General features: G+C 37.0%; 1 protein-coding gene across 1 annotated transcript; it reads right to left on the reverse strand.

Moving 5' to 3' along the window:
- Positions 1-516: 516 nt before the first annotated feature.
- Positions 517-21,437, reverse strand: LOC127509453 (cyclin-F-like). Its single transcript, XM_051888194.1, has 17 exons — positions 21,239-21,437; positions 19,918-20,072; positions 19,719-19,825; positions 17,458-17,525; positions 17,061-17,257; positions 15,857-15,910; positions 15,345-15,449; positions 15,179-15,256; positions 13,241-13,389; positions 11,692-11,856; positions 10,268-10,391; positions 9,063-9,243; positions 7,485-7,572; positions 4,917-5,016; positions 4,702-4,835; positions 3,045-3,217; positions 517-2,004 (listed from the first exon to the last, which is right to left on the reverse strand). Exons 1-17 carry the CDS (start codon positions 21,249-21,251, stop codon positions 1,592-1,594), a joined length of 2,304 nt encoding a protein of 767 aa, XP_051744154.1. The 5' UTR covers positions 21,252-21,437; the 3' UTR covers positions 517-1,591.
- Between the last annotated feature and the right edge of the window lie 713 nt (positions 21,438-22,150).

Genomic DNA, 22,150 nt, shown 5'->3' on the forward strand with positions numbered 1-22,150 from the left:
TGATTCCGCGAAATCAAGGTGTCATCAAGCTATGCCTTTGTTTTGAATAATTGGCGACCTCTAGCGGCGAAAATTTACAGTGTGCCTTTAAGTACGCAACAATTTGCATATAATACATTTGCATATTCTAACATAATTATCAGTTTTAAAAGCATGTAAGCCATTTTATTTTTTTTTAAGTTTTTTGTATTGTCTTTACTAGTTCACTTTTTTTTCTTAACCATGCAAATTTTTAATCAATTCATTATGCAAATATTATCATTTAAAGGTGAAATAGACATTAGGTGGGTTTTTTGGGTTTAATGTAATCCACAATTCAGTGGGTTGTTGAATAACATCTTTAATCTTTTAACAACTGTTTGACCAGCAATTCACCCTCATCAAACCACTGTGTTAAAATTTAAGTGTGATATTTAGAGAGAGTAAATCTAAATGGTGTTAAATAGGGAGTGCAATGACTGATTAGAAACCACAAGTTCCCATCTGAATGAAAAAGAAACACTGTAGACGTGCAAATGTAACTACTGCATTGTTTTATTGTGGTTTTCAGAATATAACAAACACACGTCTGTTTTCAAGTTCACATGGCCTTTCACAGCTTCATACATTTATTTATTTACAGTTATAAACAAGGAATAATTATTTACAGTCGCAATCCTTAGTGACGTTCGACATACAGTACCAACAAGACCTGCTCAAATATAATAACTTAATGCTTTTAGTGTCATAACCTCAAACAGATGAACACTCACAAATATATATGTATGGTTGATTGTTCAAGCATATTAAAGATAAAACATCGAGACTCGTTACGAAGCATCATTTCGCTTTCCAGCATGTGTCATAAAAAAGTGCTCGGTATCTCTCGAGGTCATTACGAAAAAGCATGTCAAACGATCACATTCATTGGCTGTTGCATTGGATCTGTCACATGGAAAAATTCATACAGATGTACTGTACGTTTACAGGTTTCACAGGTCAAAACATCAGTGGTATCACAACCAAAAAAGCATTTTCGAAAACAGTATGAAAGTTTTAAGAACTTTGGCAGAAGATGTGGCGAACGCAAAGCAATGCACGAATACAAAAACACTGGAGTTCAAGATAAATAATCAAGATACGTGGCGAGAAACATCCGCGTAAACAAACCAGTTTCGTTCGGACAGTGCATTAATCAGCATGAAACTTCATGGATTGAGTCGGTTTCCTCCATAGCTGCATGTAACTTTGTAAAAATAAACATTTGCACATTTGATAAACTATAATAGTCATATTCTGTAAACAGTCCGGTTTTAAATACTTACGAAGACGCAAGACAACGTACACAAGACTTCAAAAAACAGAGACAGTTCCAGTGATTTCAACACATTTGAGGCATTAATCACGTTGCTTGTCAACAGCAACAGTCGAGCGAAGGCGCTCCTGTCGTCAGGAGCTGAAGTGAAATGCATTATGGGAAGAAAAAACATGACCTTTGTTCTTACTTAAAGCTCAGAAAATAGACGTTTCGCCTGTTGTCCCTCTGAGATAAAGACCACCCGTGAACCAAAGTGCTCCTGGCGGGTGGCCAGGAAGTGATGCGTTAAGTCAATCACAGGCTGAAGAAGGCCACATTGGCAGCATCCTCTTCGCGCTCCGCCTCTCCTCCGCTGTGCGCAGCTGTGTTTTTCCTCTTCACCTGCCGGCGGGTCCTCTGCGCGGGCGGCAGCAGGAGGCGGAAACCAGAAAGATTTTGGGGAGAGACCAAAGATGAAGAGACGGATGGACTGGGAACGCTTTGGATGGAGGAGTAGCCCGAGCTGCGGCGGTCTGTGCAAAAGGAAGACGAGGAAGAGGATATGTTGCGTATCCAGGGGCTGCTTCGACTGCTGCTCCCCCACGTCGCCGCCTCCTCCTCGATGGGTTCCTCACAAATACTGTCGTCATCGCTGGAGAGCGCGCAACAATGCGGCTTCCCATCACCACACTCCACCGGCAGCTCCATCTGCACCTCCATCGCCGAAACTGTGGCAGAAAGAGATTCAGTTACTCATCACATGACCTTTTAAAACTTTAATAAATGTGGGACTGAAGAGGTGGTTGGACAAAATTCGAATGTCATGCAATTTAAAAGGAATAGCCATATTATATATATATATATATATATATATATATATATATTTGTAAACACCTGATTGGCCATTGTGTTCACGTGCTCAACAGATATGTCTGACTGGCTACAACGATCAACACACGGGAGCATTTGAAAGCAGATGGAAGTGTTTGAATTTGAAAGCGGCAGAGGACCGGTCCACTGATAGACACCTGCTTTCAAACGCCCCCGTGTGTATCTGTGTAAGCACAAAATGAGATTGAAACTGAGCCGCCGTTCGGACGTAAACACTGAAGCTCTGCAAAGAAAATAGTGTATCAGTATGACAGAGGACAGACGAATGTGTTAAATAAAGTTGTTATTTTTGTTTTGTTTTTGCGCACAAAAAGTATTCTCGCCGCTTCATAACATTAAGGTTGAACCACTGTAGTCACGTTGACTATTTTAACGATGTCTTTAGTACCTTTCTGGACCTCAAAAAGGTGCAATGTCGTTGCTGCCTATATATGGATCAGAAACTCTTGGATTTCATCAAAAATATCTTAATTTGTGTTCCGAAGATGAACGAAGGTCTCACGGGATTGGGACGACATGAGGGTGAGTAATTAATGACATTTCATTTGTGGGTGAACTAACCCTTTAATACTTCTCACTGATTAGATATTTGCAGAACCCACAGACAGATGTGACCAATAATAATAAATGGAAGAAAAAAAAAAAAAAAAAAAAGAGGTTCCGCCCGACTTCGACGATATATAAATTATATGCTTACATTAAAATAGAACTAAAACATAAGCAGTTGTTCAGAAACCATGTGCATAAGTTGATGAACACGAGATGTGACACTAATGTGACTCATGCATCAATAACAATTGGTTTTGTCTTAATGTTTTTGTGTAAGATGATTCAGAATATGATGTAGTTGATATATGAGCCATCTCCCCCCACTCACTTTCTCCGTCCTTCTCGCCCTCACTTTCCCGGTCGCCTTCGTAGCCTGAACAGGAAGTGTCGAGGCTCCAGTCCAGGATGTCTCCCAGCAGCATCTCCTCTTGACTGGACAGCTCGGCTGTGGGCGTGGCCAGGAAGCTTCCCCTGTGCGCCTGCATGCTGTCCTCTCGTCTCCTGCTCAGAGTCAAAAAATGATTACCATCTTTTCCACCCACATTTGACAAAACACTGTCATAAAGATGCAGAAAAATGAGAAACATAACAGGATTAGAGATGCATTGATAAAAACAATTTTCAGATATTTGTCTGTCAAAATGTTTATGAATTTCAACGTATGCTGGCTGATCAAATCTTTTTTCTGTTTTATTAACACCAAAATTAAAATCAGCCATAAAACACACATATACATGCATTTTATTATATATATATATATATATATATATATATATATATACATATACACACACACACGGTACGTTTACACAATGATACTAAACTAAGTTTTTCCTTTGCGTTTTTAGCGTACAGATGACAACGTTGTTAAAACGATCCCTGTTCACATGGATCCACAAAACAAACAAACAAAAAAATTCTGTATTATTCATGCCAGGCCAGTAGATGGCGATGTCACTTTGTAAAGAAAAACTAAGCGCCTACAGACTGAACGCGCAATACGCCTGTGAATGACATAGCCGTTTTCACATATTAGCATTTTTGTAATCTTCACAGAGACAATAACGATATTGTTTTCAAAAACTTTGAATCCTGTTTTCAAAAGTTTGTGTTTTCAGGCCCCCAAAAAGCCATTGTCATGAAAATGAACAGCCAAAACTCATAAAAAGTTTTCCTTTAAGTTGAAAACGGTGTTGTGAAAAAAGCCCCTAAAAATGTTGTTTTTTTTTCAATCCATCAAACTTCAGAGCTAAAACACAAATAAAAGGCAATATATGAAGAGTTCAGATGCTAAAGCCACTAAACGCCACCTCCGTCAAAATCAGATGATATTGAGCGAATGCTCTCTGCACATAATATACGTTCAAATATTTTCGCTTCAAATCCGCTATATCCCAGCGTCAGCCCATTCAGAAATACTGGTTCGTTGTCAGAAACCGCTAAATGCCACTTCTGTTTGTCAGCAAAAGTCCACAGAAGGACCAATCGGAAGACGCGAATCGAATCATATGATCTCAAGATGAATGACGGTGTGTATGAGCTGCTTCCAGTTGCCAAGCTGCAAGTTATTATCATGTTTTGTCCATTGTTAAAGTGGCAATGACAGGATTTCGCGAGTAGCAAGTAAAAACAGTGTTTCTTTTGCTGCTGTAAAGCTGACAGAAATGGACGTTTTACTCTGTCTTGTTGTCCAAAGAGGTGGACTTAGAGGTTTTTGCAAAAAAAGCACAAATGGACAGTCAAATTTGTTAAATACCAATGAATTGACAAAAGTGGCATGTTTGAAAATAAGGCATTTCAATAACTAACAACCTTTTCATTGCCATTAAAGTGCAATTACTGAACCTAAACATAGGAGCCTGGGAAAAAAAGTGCTCATTTAAAAGAAATCATCAGGCGGACTTAGAGGTTTTTGCATCTGAACTCTTCAAATTATGCCTGTCTATACTGTATGTAACCATATGCATATAATGTTTGGTTCACACCTCTTGCTGTTGCTGGCGGGAGAGGACAGGAAGGTGTGCATCTCTGTTAGCTGGCTGCTAGCGCTGGGCGCCTCCACCTGCGGCTCCACCTCTGGGACCTCCAACACCTGACATAGCTCCTTAAAGCTAATCACCTGAGACATAAACATCCTTCAGATGACATGCTTCACATAATGAAGTGAACGAGAGCAGACTCTGAGAGGGAAGACACTCACCACGTCTTTGCTTATCTGCTGGTACGCATCATCCTCGAACCTCTGTTTGACCCCGGTCAGAGACACGTGTCTGTAGTCTTTGGGCACATCTTGACCGAAACTGTGAATGGAGTGAACAAGACTGGTGAGTGTCATAATGACAGCTCGCAAATATAATCTCAGATATCAAAGCAAAATTTGTGCAGTTCACATCAGGCTTTAAAGGGGACCTATTATGCCCCTTTTCACAAGATGTAATATAAAAGTCTCTGGTGTTCCCAGAATGTGTCTGTGAAGTTTCAGCCCAAAATACCCCACAGATCATTTATTATAGCTTGTCAAATTTGCCCCTATTTGGGTGTGAGCAAAAACACATTTTTGTGTGTGTCCCTTTAAATGCAAATGAGCTGCTGCTCCCGGCCTGCTTTCCAGAAAAGGGTGGAGCTTTAACATCTCGTGCTTCGGTTGCTCAACAACAACAAAGCTGGAGAATCTCACGCAGCCAAAATGATGATTGTCAGTAACGGTGTTCAGCCGTACATTGTTCAAACCAGAGTCGAACACTGATGGAGAGACTCAGGAAGAAGTTACAACTTTTAGAATGAAACTGGACGTTTCTGAACGGTTAAATTTATGTAGTTGCTGTGGAGTTGATTCAACTCATCGACTTGCATGTGCCGTCATGTTAATCTTTTGTGCAATAAGATATTATAATATAAAAACATACTGATTAATAAATAAATAGTTATTATGATTGTTATTAAACATTGTCATTCACAGTTCCATATTTCATGTGAAAAGCAATTATTTTTATAGAACAAATTTTCAGGGCCCAGAGAGACACCTAGAATAGAAGTAATATGAAGTGTTTTATTGAGACTGCAGAGGGCAGTTGAAAACAGGTCAGTGAGGAGTGATAGATGTAAACTCACTCAACTGCCCCCGATTCATTTCCACCAAGAGACAGCGGCGTGAGACCAGAGAGCTTCAATCTCACCGCATTCTCAACCAAACTATATGAACTCCCCCCGCACACCTCAGGACCCTTCACCCATCAAGCACAAAATAAATGTGACATCAGGTTATTATACCAGGTTTTTCAACGTGCCAAGATCAATCAGAGAGAAAGTTGTTGCTGAGAAAATGGTGTTCCTGTGCTATCTGAAGAGAACAACAGAGCTATAAAAGTCAACGATGACTGAAATGGTATGAGATACTCGAGCAGAAAAGCTTCAGTTTTCTCTCACAAGATGAGACAGCAGATTTAATACAAAAATCTAGTAAGCATTAAGGCATCAGTCTATTTCAACCTGTAGGCAGGAAAGTTACGGCCTTATTCAGAAAAAGTCAAAGTCCTTTAATGTGTGCTTCATTTAGAAGGCAAACGCAGAATGCATTCTGACAGGCTCAATGAAAACATTCATTGAATATTAGGAGAAAATTGGAAATGTCAAAAGAAATAGATTCAATTATGGACTGAAACGTACTGATATAAGCAAAACAAATAGCTGTTTTCTCAAAATATACAATTTCACCCAGTTCCATTCACACAATGTCTTTGTTTGCTAATAAGAGATTTTTATTTATTTTTTTTTTTTAGCTAAGCAACATGCTAACACTAGCTTTATCCAAAACTAGTTATTATAGTTAGTTTTAAATAAAATATTTTTCTGACAAAAACCCATCAATTCGCTTCAGAAGGCCTTTATTAACCCACTGGAGCCGTGTGGATTATATTTATGATGGATTGATGAATTTTTTTGGGGGGGCATCAAAACACGCCCCCCATTCACAACCATTATAAAGCCTGGAAGAGCCAGGATATTTTTAAATATATCTCCGATTGTGTTCGTCTGAAAGAAGATAGTCATATACACCTAGGATGGCTTGAGGGTGAGTAAATCATGGGGTAATTTTCATTTTTGGGTGAACTATCCCTTTAAGCTGGTCATCAAAAAAAATTGGATATAAATTAACAAAATCAGAATTAGGGATCAAGACCTGGAGTGTAAATGTGGCCTAATGTTAAATGGAAACTTACTGTAAAGTGTTATGTAATAATAATATAAAAATGAATATAACTAATAGTAACAATTATTATAGTAATATAAAAATGAATAATGATAATCAACTTCGTCATGTACCGTTTAATGGAGTTACGGTCCATGAACAGTTTCAAATCAGTCACATATGAGGTTGTTTTTCAGCTGGGATGCTGCAGCTTACTAGGGTTGAAAAAGCCACTGCGTGCTTCACCATGAGACACTGTGGGGGCTGAAGCAGTGTCTACCTAGAGCACCAAGAGCTCGACGACTCAAACCCAGAGGAGCTGATCGTGCACCTCATAAAGGCCAAAAGTGACAAGCACAGATAACTCGCTAACACCTCGTTAACACAATGACTGTCTGACTGCACATAACTGGCTCCATGGAAACAATGAGGAGGAAACGACAGCAGAGCAAAGCTGTGAAAATGCACCGCCACTTCTCTCGGGGGTCACACTAACCATAAAACTTCATTTTTATGAATTAATTTGAATGAATGCATGTAGCTAAGACAACGGTGTGGATAACTGACATGGACACTCACCACTTGACGTAGAGCGATAAAGCACAGGAGACAAGATCCTGCTTGGAGAAACCCGTGTTTTCCTCCAGCTGGATGGGCCACACAGGAACTGTGGAGAAACGGACCGAGAAAACTTGAATAAGGCTTGTATGAGTTAGTCGAATGGTTCAGCCCAGTTCTACACTGTGAAAAATCTCAGTAATTTTTACAGAAAAGGTGCCACACTTACTCTATAGGAATAAACTTGAGCTTTAATAGGGTATGTTTATACGACAACAAATGTACTAAAAACGGAAAAAGTTTTTTCTTTGCGTTTTTTGCTTACAGACATTAACGTTGTCAAAACGATCCCCGTTCATACGAATCCACGAAAACGTCTAAAAACGCTGTACTATTCATGCCAGGCCAGTAGATGGCGATGTTACTTTGTAAAGAAACACTACGCACCTATAGACTGAACACATAATGCACATGATGTCACCATTTTCACAAATTCACTTTTTTGTAGTTTACAGAGACAATAGCAGTATCGTTTTCAAAAACACTTTGATATGCATTTTCAAAGGTTCGCATTTTCAGGCCCCCAAAATGCTGTTGCGTAAATGAATGGCCAAAACGCACAAGTTTTCTGTTTGTAGTTGAAATCAGTGTCGTGTAAACAGCCCCTTAGTTAAAAAATGTCTGATGAAGACCTTGAGAATGTCTGAAACGTTACCTAAAGTTCAAGTTTATTCCTCTAGTGTTGTACCTTTTCTCCAAACAAGATGAACTTTTAAATTTTGGTTGCAACTCTTCTTCAGTTGGTAGAGCACCCCTTCTTTGCATTTGTACAGTATTTTTCTGTATAAGTTAATCACATTATTTGTAATTTTACTGTAAAATACTGTCAAATTCATGGTTTTGCAAGTAAAAATGAAAAGTTACCATATGATTTATAGTGAAAAACCAAAAAAAATGTTCCTGTGTAACATCACATATGATTATATTTTGTATAAATACTTTTGTTTCTTCTTTTACTGTTACAAGTAATGCAATTACAGTGTTTTGAGTTACATGTTCTGTTGTTATTTTATTATTTTAGTGTTGTGTGTTACCTTGAAGGTGTTTTGTGTATTTGATGTTTGTAATGAACCCTGATTCATCATGTGGCTTTTTTATTGTGCCACCTGTTTTATTGTGATAGTTAACGTTACATTTTAAGTAAAAAGGCAGATTTGGCAGGGCATTGACACAAATTTCATCATCTGATTTTGATTCACAAGCTTGCAATTCGATTTCGATTCAACATTAATTCATTTTGGATATCTATTAGGTACAGTACATGTAATTTTTTCTAAAGGAAAAAAAAGTGTTTAGTGAAGTTTTGTTCATGCATGAACTGAAAACAGTACAGAATAAAAGATTGATTCTTGGGATTTAAGAAACGGTATCGGTTGAGTATTGATTAAAATCAAGAAATCAATACTGTTTCCAATAAAACTGGAAACACTGCCACAGTATTTTTTACAGTGAATTACTGGCAACCACAATTGCCAGCTTTTTACCATAAATTTAACGTGATAATATTTTTTGGTGGGATCAGTGGAATGACGATCGTACCATAGTTGTGCAGTGCTCTGGTGAGCAGCAGGATGGCGCTGGCGAGTCGGGCCGGCCCCGGTACGGTGAGAGGCGAGCAGAGAAGAGAGAGTTCACAGATGTATTTGAAGAGGTGAGAACTGCGCCGCTCCACAGGGAGCAATGACAGCAGCACTTCCCCATAATCAAGCACCGTGGCCGTCTGAAAGACAACATTAACACAGTAATCAATTAGTGAGCACAAGAGCCAGCGCTCGACAGTGAGGACAGCCTGATGGCTGCTTGCAATACACAAAATTATGGGGAGTATCCTCATAAACACAGTCAGTTATTTTTAAGGTAGAGTTGTCAAGCAATTAATTTATCATCGAATTAATTACATGATGCACCACACATCAAATTTGGCTGAGAAATTACCCCCAAAAGATCATTTAAAGTCATTATTGTGTTAAATGAGAAAAGCATCAAATAAACAATACAAAAATTAGCTTTAGAAGGAAATAATTTGATTGAACAATTCAATTCAATCTCACAAACTGTTAGGCTACAAAGGACATGAAGAAAGAAGCTGCATCTGAATTGGTATTTATATATATTTACAGACTGTTTATTGCACCTCAGAGGTGGCATGAATGCATTAACACTGCATTTAGAATGGTATAAATAATGCCATGAGATTAATGGGTTTTAAATGGGTATTAAAAGGGATCCCACAAAAACCATAACCATTTTATTCATTTATATATATTTTTTTGTGGCAGGGCCAGTCAATATTTTGGCACGATCGATAGACTATATACACAAACAAACGATTGATTATAGAATTTCTTAAATATTTTAAATAAAATATTTAAAATAATCAATATAAATACAGAAAAACTTACAAATACTAGCTTAATACAATTCATATAAATACTACATTAAAATAATAACGCATTTTTAATCAGATTGCTGGTCAGTGTTGAATGAAATGCATTTATAGGAAACATTCTGCTCAATGTTTTTTTTTTTTTCTTATTAAGAGCATTGCAATGCCTTCTGGAATAACTTTGCATTGGCAAACAAGGTCTTAATGTCGTCTAGGTAGGCAGCTTACTCAGTTTTGGCATTGAGCTCTAAACCTCAGACACAAGGATACATTAATCCGAGCTGGCAGTCTATAATGAGGTTTTTGTGTGTCGGGGTGAAAGCAAACAAGAGGGCGCTTATGTCCTTCAGTAACTGACCCGTATCTTCCCGTCCAGCACGGAGATGACCTCCCCCATCATGCGCACCAGGTCTTCATACTGATAGGTGTTGTCAGTGAGCCACACCGCCTCACGGATGGTCAGGATCTCTTTACTGATGTATCTGAGTCAGAAGATTTAAAACAAGTTCAGTCTAGCATAGAGCTGCATGATTCTGGAGAAACTGAAAATTACAAGTGTTTTTGTTTTAAATAGAGATGACGTTTCACCACGATTCTGAATGGACAACTAAACAAAATAACCTTTAATACAGGTTCAGACAAAATTTTAATTGCTGCAGTCTATTTAAAAGATATTTAATTAATTCGATTTTTTTTTGTTGAGAAATTTGAATGAATGATTTAATGACTCAAAGACTTCAATTGTTTGTTTCATTACTGGATGAATCAGCGTTTTTGAACAAATCTCTTGAATGAAAAATTCAATGACTCACTCAAAGACTTCACTTGTTTCACTACCGGATGAATCAGTGTTTTTGAACACATCTCTTGAATGAAAAATTCAATGACTCAAAGACTTCACTTGTTTCACTACTGGATGAATCAGTGTTTTTGAACACATCTCTTGAGTGAATGATTCAATGACTCACTCATAAAGACGATGGCTTCATCCGAAATCGCATACTTCTCTACAATTATAGTAGGTGATAGAGTTGTCAAAAGTACTGACTTTGTTACCTAGTCATTTCTGAAATTTTTAAAATGTGACGCTTTGAGTGGATTCGTAAACAACTCTGATTGGCCATTGTGTTCACAGCTCATTGGATATGTCTGTGATTGGCTTCAATGATCAACGTTGTAAATAATCAATGAAGCTCTTCACCGAGCGCTTACACAGATACACACGGGAGTGTTTGAAAGCAGGCATCTATTGCGGACGAGTCCGTTGATAGACGGCTGCTTTCAAACGCTCCCGCTTTCAAATGTAAACACTTCCGTGTGCTTTCAAATGCTGCCATGCGTTGATCATTGTAGCCAATCACAGACATATCCGATGAGCGCGTCAACACAATGGCCAATCGGGGGTTTATGAACCGACTCAACAGCGCTCAAAGCGTCACATTTAAATTTTCAGTACCGATAGGTACCGAAGTCAGTACTTTTGACAACTCTAGTAGGTGAAAAACAGTATGTGATAATGTGTTGTTAAAAAACAAAAAAAACAAAAAAAACAAAAAATCTGTTTAAGAAGCCAATACCTACTCATGACAATTACCTGAATACCTAGTCATGGCAGGTACTTGTCAAATGTTTAATAGACATAGCCAAATCGTTGTTGTTTAGGAATAAGATTGCATTGGGTGGTTGAATTAACATCACAATCTTTTAACGATTAATCGTGCATCTCTAATCTAGCACAAATACATGATTAACAGAGCGCGTCTTTCGTGTGTCGTAGCTCACCGAGTGCAGATCACCATGCAGGCGATACCCAGGAGCTGCAGCTGGGCCTTGGGCACTGAACGCAGGCTCAGATAGCGGTCCACACATCCGATGGTCACATGCAGCACTTGGCTAGAGAAGTCTTTCATGGTAGTCACCTCCACCAGCCAGTCCACTAGAATATACCTGCAAAAACATAGGGGTGATGAGGGTAGCAAAAGAACACAGGATTTGTTCAATATGACCATTTTATCACCAAAAATGCTGTAATATTCCTCAAAGTAACTACATTCTGGGGACAGTCTGAGTTTGTTTAGCCACCACTAGGTCTTAAAGATAAGTATTGAAGATTTACAATATATTCACTAAGGATTTTGCTGGCAATATAAAAACATGCAACATTCAATCAGTGTTCTTTTGATATAGTATATACTATTATAGTATAGTGTTGTCAAAAGTACTGACTTTGATACCAAGTCAATACTGAAATTTTAAAAATGAGACGCTTTGAGCACTGTTGAGTGGATTCGTAAACACCTCTGATTGGCCATTGTGTTCACATGCTCAACAGATATGTCTCTGATTGACCAACATGTTTTTGAAGCGTTGATCATTGTAGCCAATCAGAGACATATCTGTTGAGCGCATGAACACAATGACCAATCGGAGGTGTTTACGAATCCACTCAATGCATCACACTTTATATATTTCAGTACCAACTTGGTATCAAGTTGGTATTTTTTAATATTTTAACTAAACATTTTAGTTTTAATAATTAAACTAATAAAATTGACAAAAGCACATTTCTATACATCTATAATGTATTTTTTTTCCATTTTAGACTTCGTAATTTTAGTACTTCAAATCAAATTTCATTTAGTTACCAAAGCATCATTTGTAAAATAAATAAATCTATCTAATATTATTTTAATTTTTTTTTGTTATTATTTAATCTTTATTTCTGTCACGGAAAATGATTTTGGTAACACTTTAAAATAATGTTCCATTTGTTAACATTAGTTAACATGAACTAACAATGAAAAAATACTTCTAAAAGCACTTATTAATCTTAGTTAATGTTACAATATAAACGGTTACAACTTTTGATTTTAAAAATGTATATTTAATGGAGATGAACTAAAATGAACTAACAATGAACAGTTAACTAACAAACAATGAGCAATACATTTTATATAGTATTTATTTTTGTTAATGTTAGTCAATGCATTAATGAGACCTAATAGCAAAGTGTTACCACAATTATTAGTTTTAGGGTCTAAAACTGTTCAAAACCCATGTTAAATAATAATAATAATAATAATAATAATAATAATAATAATAATAATAAATAATAATAATAAATTTTAATAAACATTTTAAATTAAATAAATAGAAATGCATATTTAACTTTTTTTTTTTTTTTTAAGTTAGGCAAAACAAACAGTTTATAAAAATTTACATGACTATTTCTTTGCTCACAACCTAAAAATTCTAATATTCCAGGTTTTCCATGAATGCACTCTGTGGACTATTTAGAAATTGGTGTTTGTCCAAACCGTTGATGTTGTACCTCTTAGTGGTGATGTCCTGTCCCTGCAGATTTTGTGGGTATTGCAGGGGTGACGGTCCGGAGTGGAAGAACTGGGCCACAAGTTCAGCGCAGGCCCGCGGCTCCAGACCCAGAGGGTTAGCGGTGCCACATGACTTCGCAAACGCCAGCTGGGAGATCAGAACAAACAAGTTATACAAACATGAAACCCAGAATGTGTGTGTGTTTAATATGGCATCACAAACAGATTTTCACATGAAAAGCATCTCTCTTCATTTGAAGCCCCCATCCAAGCCCATTTACACACGTCAGAGTGCCTTTCAATCTGGCACAGCTGCTGATTATTACAAATCAATGTCAACAATAGCAGAGAAAACCTCCATATGAGATAACAGGAAATATGACGCAGCTCGCCCAGGGTGTGCACTTCCATTATGAGCACGCTCACAGCACTGACATTGTGAGAATAGAAGAATAATGGAGACGGATGATTAGTAATGACGACACCAAACACAACCCATCACAGACGTCATTTTCAGACAATAAAGGTCAAAAAAATGAAAATAAACTGAAGGCTGAGCCATCAAAGACAAGTAAATTAATATATTTTAAAAATTGTGTGCAACTTTCCTTTTTTTCTCCCCAATTGTTTTCGTTCTCAATGAAAGCTGCACAGAAATACTGCACATAAAAATTACAAATAAAAAGCAAAATTTGTTTACAGTTTATCTTATGACAGCTGGTTAAGAAAAAAAAAAAATAGGTTAGGAAAAACTGACAAAAACAATAATAAAAAGGAAAAACCTCGATATAAAGCAGCATTTGCAAAATTTCCAAGAGGAACAGGATATTCAAAAATAAAAAATATTTAAAATTTAAATCAAATATACATATACACACACACATACACATATATATATATATATATATATATATATATATATATATATATATACATATATATATATATATATATATATTTTTTTTTTTTTTTTTTTTGTATATATAATGCACAAGACGACCAGGAATGTGTATTAAAGAAATTAAATCGTATCAATTTTGAATTTAAATATTCTTGATTTTGTTTTTGGGGACTAGGTTCACACTCCTGTCTCTATGAAGCCCCGCCTTTCAAAAAGCACAATGTGATTTGATTGGTCGATTGGACCAGTGTTGTGAGGGCTCAAAAGGGCTTCAAATGGCTCTACATGATCCCAGACAGGGACTAAGGGTCTTGTCTAGTGAAACTATCATTCATTTTCTAAAAATAAAAAAATTATATACTTTTTAACCACAAACGCTCATCTCGCACTAGCTCTGCAATCCGCCACACATTACGTAATCACATTAAAATGGTCATGTGCGACAGTTTTCCTCAAAAACCTTCATTTCTTTTCGACTGAAGAAAGAAAGACAAACATCTTGGATGACATGGGGTGAGTAAATTATCAGGACATTTGAATTCTGATGTGAACTAATCCTTTAAACGGATCATTGTTGATCTGTGATCCATACGAACCAGGCTCCATGGTTCGGCGCATATGTGATTTATGAATTAATTGCAAGTTTAACCGCCATAGAGTTATCATTTGCACGTGTTTTGTCTCAAAAACCGTAATATGATCCGAACAGTGAGTTTTGTGATCCATTGAACCACTAGCAGAAATGTTACACCAGAACACTACAACTAACTCAACCAGACCTCGCCCCTTTATTTTGCGTATGCCTTGGGAGGGAATTATTTAAATGAGAAACATTGTGACATGTTCATTCCCAGAAGAAAACTCAAGACTACAATGGAGGCGTTTCAGGAGTTACTGATATAGAAAATAACTCCCTCTGGAGTGACTAACTTTGCAGACCTTTTTCATGCTTAAACAGCAACATTACACACTAAAGAAAGTTGACCATGTAAATAGGACCTCTTTAATTTTCTATACACATCATTTCTCCAGTCACCTGAGCTTCCCAGCATCCTTTGGCAGCGTAGTCCCGGAGCGTGCGCATGCACTGCAGATACCTGCCGGGGTCGGCCGCCTGCAGATGGAAAAATCAAATCAGTGATCAGCAAACAATCAGCAGAGACACAGGATACCGTTATCATGAGCCCTAAAGAAGCTCTTACCGACGTGCCACGGTTCATTTCCCACAGCAGATACGAGCTCTGCACACTCCCGCAATGCGCCGACTCCTTCAGCATGGACGTAGCCTCGTCACGCTTTTCCTCATCCTGATACACACACAAGAGTCACAAATTGAGTTTTAACACCTGCTGCCCAATCAAAGCCTCATTTGATTTCAATTGAGTCTGAGGGGTTACGAAAGAACCGGTGCTGTGCTGCACTCATTAACACAAGTGTTTCTCTGGGACATTTTGACTTTGAGAAGCACAAATGATCAAATCCCTTCACAGAAAACATAAAATGAGCAACCCAAACCCAATATGACCAGTTAACTATAAACATCTAGTGGATGTAGGAAATGAATAACACCATTTCACACTCTAGTTTGAGTATATGCAACAAGTGAGACTCAGGCTTTGAAATCTGTTAGACTTGTACATCTTTGTACACAATCAATCTCAGATTAGAAGGCCATAATTTTGTTAAGCAAGTGTCAAGATGAAAACCAACTCACATCAAACAGCTGAAGGACTCTAGCCAAGCAGTAAAGTAACGTCCCTCTCCGTCCCTAAAAAGACAAGAAGAAAGAGACATCAGGGTGTGTTTAGAACTAGATGGCATCTGTGTTATGATTAACAAATGTATATTTGTTAAATATAATTATATAGATTTCGGTCAATTTTGTTGTCAACATGGAGAGAGAGAAAAAAAAAGAAAAAGAAAAAAAACCCAACCCCATATTGACAATATTTTCAATGGACGGATGCCAGTTTTGAGAAGAAGATTAAACTAATTTAGTTAAACTTAACAATGAACATCAATATTTAAAATTGTTTATTTAGACTTACATAGAACATTAAATGTAATTAGAACAAAAGCTTAACACTTGAAAATGTGATGTTTATCTGCTTACCCCCAGGGCATCCAAGATGTAGGTGACTGTTTCTTCAGTAGAACACAAATGATGATTTTTTAACTCCAACCGTTGCGGTCTGTCAGTCGTATAATACATGTCAATGGGAACTCCATCTATAAGAGTCAAAAAAACATGCACAGACAAATCCAAATTAAACCCTGCGGCTTGTGACGACACATTGATGTCCTAAGACACGAAACGATCGGTTTGTGCGAGAAACCGAACAGTATTTCTATCATTTTTTACCTCTAAAACACCACTATGTCCAACTGCATTGCGCATCCGGTTGGTGAGGTCTGAACGCGCTCCGACAACGGAAGTGATGTCTCGCACTCATTGAAGTATAGGCGCGAAACATCACTTCCGGATGCGCAACACAGTTGGACATAGTGGTGTTTTAGAGGTAAAAAATGATAGAAATACCGTTTGGTTTCTCGCACAAACCGATCGTTTCGTGTCTTAGGACATCAATGTGTCGTCACGAGCTGCAGGGTTTAATTTGGATTTGCCTGTGCGTGTTTTTTTGACTCTTATAGACTGTGTTGCCATTGACATGTATTATACGACTGACAGGCGGCAACGGTTGGAGTTAAAAAATCATCATTTGTGTTCTACTGAAGAAATAAAGTCACCTACCTCTTGGATGCCCTGGGGGTAAGCAGATAAACATCAAATTTTCATTTTTGGGTGAACTATCCCTTTAAGAGCTGTAACATAAAAAAAAAAAAAAATCTAACAAATTTAAAAGAAAGGAGTTAAACTGTAGCAGAAATGAATGCTGGGATATTCAGGAATGGCTCACCAGGTTGGTCTCACACTCCGCCTCGAGCCGGTCGTACACCACAGCCTTACAGCAGCCTCCAGACATGGACCACGGCGGGCGGATGAACAGCCAGATGAACGGGTCGGCCAGCGGGGACCTGAGGCTCTCGGCCAGGCTAAAGTACCGAGACGCCATGCGGCCGCACAGATCGGCACGTCCCTCCTCACTGAGCGAGGCTGCAGAACATTCACATGTCATTACGGCTTTGATCAGTCAGACAGACAATCAATCAATCAAACTAGACCTTTAATCAAATCAATCAAACTAGACCTTTAATCAAATCAATCAATCAATCAATCAATGAAACTAGACCTTTAATCAATCAATCAATCAAACAAACAAAAAAAAAAGACAGGGAATGAGTGTACAAACTTACGCCCTTCATTGTACAAATACGCAATTCCTAGTTTCACAGCAGCTTCAAAGTTTCCCTTCTCTGCAGCCCTAGATATTGTAGAGGATGAGAAGGAATTTAATGAGAAAATGTATAATTAATTAACAGAGCAACAAGAAAAACGTGTGTACTAATCCGTTTTGAAAGTGAATAGTGTGGAATTATGGACATTAAACAGGAACTAGCATGCTTTAACAAGCACAATTTAGGCATTACCATTAAAACAGAACTATGGAAAACCTTGAAATATCATGAAAAATGTGTTTTCCAGGCATGAAAATTATTCAAATTAAATAGGGATGCACAATATATCAGCCACCATTTTGGTATCAGCTGATATATATTAATTTTTAAAGTTATCGTTATCGGCCTGATTTGGCCGATATATTAAATCCGATAAATAACGGATTAATTTCTTCAGCTGAAACACTTCAGATGCGCACTGTTCACCATGATGGTTATGAACTGCTTGAAATATGATTGGAATCACCTCAAAAAGGAAAATACAGTTAAGTACAATGTACAGCGCAAGCCTATCATAGAGGCTACATAATATATGAGAACATTATAATTCTGTGCTTGGGATATTAGGCCATGGGATTTTAATGGTGAGATTTTGTTTTTGTAATCAGGCTCTCAAAAATTATATAAAAATTTGGATTTAGATTTATCGGCCAAAATATCGGTTATCGGCTTTCAAATATAAAGAATTATCGGTATCGGCCAAAATTCCATAACAGTGCATCCTTAAAATTAAATCATTTCTATAGTGAATCTATCCATCAATAACATGTCCTTTTGAATCACCAGTTTTCAATAAATGGTTCACAAATTGATCTGAATCCATAACGAATCATTGTTTGTAAATCAGTCTTAATAAAAATAGAATTGTAAAGGGTTAGTTCACCCAAATATGAAAATTCTGTCAATTACTCACCCCCCATGTCGTTTCGTTTGCCATATTTGAGTGCCAATATGCATATTCTCTGATAAATGTTTACATGTGAATAAAAGCCTAAATTAAATCTGTTCACACTCTCTTCTGAAGACTTGGATTAAACTGCTCGATTCACATGGATTTAAATGACGATCTCTTCAAGGATTAGTTCACTTCAGAAATAAAATTCTGATAATTTACTCACCCCCATGTCATCCAAGATGTGTATGTCTTTCTTTCTTCAGTCGAAAAGAAATTAAGGTTTTTAAGGAAAACTTTTCAATGTTTTTCTCCATATAGTGGACTTCAGTGGGGTTTAACGGGTTGAAGATCAAAATTGTTTCAGTGCAGCTTCAAAGGGCTCTACACGATCCCAGACGAGGAATAAGGGTCTTATCTAGCGATACGATCGACATTTTCAAAAAACATTTTTTTTTTTTTTTTTTTAAATTATACTTTTTAACCACAAATGCTCATCTGGCACTAGCTCTGCGATGCACCACGCATTACGTAATCACGTTGGAAAGGTCACGCATGACATAGGCGGAAGTACCGCGATAGGGTGAAAAACTCCATCTCATTTTCTCCTCCAACTTCAAAATCACCCGACATCGTTGTTTTACCTTTTTTTGTAAAGGGCGTTTGACAATCTTTGCACGTTCACTTTGTAAACAGTCGGTCTGTACTTCCACCTACGTCACGCTTGACCTTTCCAACGTGATTACGTAATGCGTGGTGCATCACAGAGCTAGTGAAAGATGAGCATTTGGTTAAAAAGTATTTAATTTTTTTTTTTTTTTTTTTTTTTAAGAAAATGACAGATCGTTTCACTAGATAAGACCCTTATTCCTCATCTGGGATCGTGTAGAGCCCTTTGAAGCTGCATTAAAACTGCAATTTGGACCTTCAACCCGTTGGTAACTGTTGAAGTCCACTATATGGAGAAAAACATTGAAAAGTTTTCCTTAAAAACCTTAATTTCTTTTTGAATGAAGAAAGAAAGACATAAACATCTTGGATAACATGGGGTTAGTAAATTACCAGGAAATTTTAATTCTGAAGTGAACTAATCCCTTCATGAATGTTTTAAAACATCAGCGTTTTGGGTGAATAGACTTTCAATGGAGGGACAGAAATCTCTCAGATTTCATTTAAAACATCTTCATTTAGCTTCGAAGATGAACGGGTTTTGGGTTTGAAATGACATAGGAGTGAGTACACGATGACAGACTTTTCAAACCCTTTAAGACCCTTATCTGTAGTCACAAACAACTGGAAATGTGGTGAAAAAGTTGATATATCATACCTCTCAAAGAGCCAAACGGTATCAGGGGCCGGCCAGCGGTCTTTGAAACTTACTCGTGCCCAAACACTTGAGTTACTATCAATAATGTCACGAAGATGAGAATGAACCTGTGGGATCACATGACATTCAACGTCACAAAACCACTTTTTGTTAACAGAGAATTTATGAGGTTGTAAATAAGGTTTCTGTCTGAACGAACCGCTCGGACGGCGAGGAGGTCCTCAGCGGAGAGGCATTGGAGGACATACAGGAGCAGCTCTTCAGGAAGAGACAGCAGCGTGACGGCAGACGCACGCTTTCGGATCCGCTTCCGTACAGGGAGAGAGAAACATTTGGCACATCGACAGTGGAGCACTAGAAATGAAGAAATTCAAAATTAAACAACACTGTATCACAGTTTCTTTATTGCATAATTGCAGACAATCAGCGCGTGGCCAAGAACTTCTTGAAAGAAATATTTACGAAATTTCAAATTATTGGCCTAGTTGATTAACTGGCCATTTTGAGATCTTCAATATCAATAACTGTATCTGATTGGTCCATTAACAGATTTATTCATTACACCGAGTGTCAGTACCAAAATCTACCAACAGTTTTGTCAAATAATAGTCCACATATTGTGTTCTTAAATGTTTTAGTTAATTAAACAGTAAATAATGTGTAATATAAGTATTTTATATACTTAAACTGTATTTAATAAAACATCTACATTATATTGGTCAGCTAGATATCGAAATTGACAAATATAAATTAACAAAAACCTTTATTGGTTGAGCACTGTGAAAAGTACTTTAGTATCACAGTTTAGTATCATCATAGTACCACTATGGTATAAAGATGGTAAAACTGTGATACTTTGATATACACCATGGTAACAGTATATTACTATATTCAAATACTGTGGTATTTACATGTTATACCAAATTACTTCAAAGAATAACACGGTACTACCATGGTACAAGCCCATTAAAACATGGTATTACCATAGTAGATTTTTGTTAGTATAGCCCACTAGGATGTTGCATTGCGAAATATAGGTCAAACTTACATCGTTTTTGAGAATAAACTAATTTAAATGCTTTAAAACACATTAACATAAGAATAAAACACATTTTATATTAGTTTTGTCTCTTTGTAATGGCAGTTTTGACATGCTAACAACCAGTAGCCAGTTTTCCCTCCTTATTCATAAATGGGACAGAGGATAACTGACCTCTCTTTAGGAGATATTACCTTCATATTTATTAAGGAAACTTTGTTAAAACAGTTGTGAATTGTTAAAACAATATTTATAGTCACGTAGTGAAAGTGTATTTCAATTATATACAGGTTAACGGGTCAGTAACAACACTAACGCTACGTCTCAATTTTGTAAGCAACTTCAGTCCTGATTATGATATAATAAAAATATAATATGTTTATCAATGTTGACGAAATATGAACTTACGTATTTACGATGGTAAGTTAACTGAAAACTAATCATTCGATGAGATTAAAGTAAGTTAGTTAACGTTACTTACCGCCCGCTTTCATTTCAAGGAAGGATTAAAGAAGTCAGCTTACAGCAACAATGCTTCACAGTGAACCGAAATTAATACTTAAATCTGTGATTATTAGACCTTAAATTAATCTAATCAGTTTTACTGATTAACTAATAGTGTTGGACTGTTTAAAACACAACTCTCCTCTGATCAAACCATGCAACTTCCATTAAGCCCCTCCCCCGAGCGCTTAGCCACGCCTGCGCGGACAGTTTAAACATCAACTCTGGGAGCTCACTGGCCAGAAAACGGATACGCCCATCACGGTTGCTGCTGCGCTCTGATTGGTCTTCGCGTAAACCTCGAAGCGCCATTGGTCCGTTGTTCTGAACGGATAAAAGGCGTCGATGTATTGGCTGAAAAGATGCTATTTCGAATTACGCGCTTACAGTGGCGTGGGACAGGAGTTGTTTCGCTCGGTGAATTCTGGGAGATGTAGTATCTCATTAGTATAACATTAGCGAAATGTGTATTTTGTTCACATATTAAATCAAATTTATTGTTAGATTTACACACAAAGCAACAACCATCGAAACAAGCCTGTAATAAACCAAAATACTTTCTGCTAAACATAGAACTTACCTCATATCGTGAAACAATAATTATAATACATATTAATGTATTAAAATAATTTTAATTAATAATTTAAAGTCTTTTTGAAACTGCATATTTGTTTACCATTTTTAAATCCTTTAAAACGATCCTTCATTTTTAAATATGGTTACATATTTACAAACATAGTAAACAAAATACATTTTTAATTAATATTTTTTATGAAAAAAGATAAATAAATAAATGGAGGAGGATATTGATTAGAGTTGAAATTATTTTATTATGTGAGAAGAACGAGACTGCAGACTCAAGTAATACAAGACAGCCATAAAACTAACA

The sequence above is a fragment of the Ctenopharyngodon idella genome, chromosome 3 (genome assembly GCF_019924925.1).
Source record: "Ctenopharyngodon idella isolate HZGC_01 chromosome 3, HZGC01, whole genome shotgun sequence".
Taxonomy (NCBI): Eukaryota; Metazoa; Chordata; class Actinopteri; order Cypriniformes; family Xenocyprididae; genus Ctenopharyngodon; species Ctenopharyngodon idella.

What these genes read in the sequence shown, in the direction of transcription:
- LOC127509453 (XM_051888194.1), bottom strand. An exon ending in GAGTCCTTCAGCTGTTTGAT is followed by an intron (nt 15,450 to 15,856) that starts GTGAGTTGGTTT and finishes TGTGTGTATCAG; the next exon opens with GATGAGGAAAAGCGTGACGA. An exon ending in CCCGCCAGCAACAGCAAGAG is followed by an intron (nt 3,218 to 4,701) that starts GTGTGAACCAAA and finishes GACTCTGAGCAG; the next exon opens with GAGACGAGAGGACAGCATGC.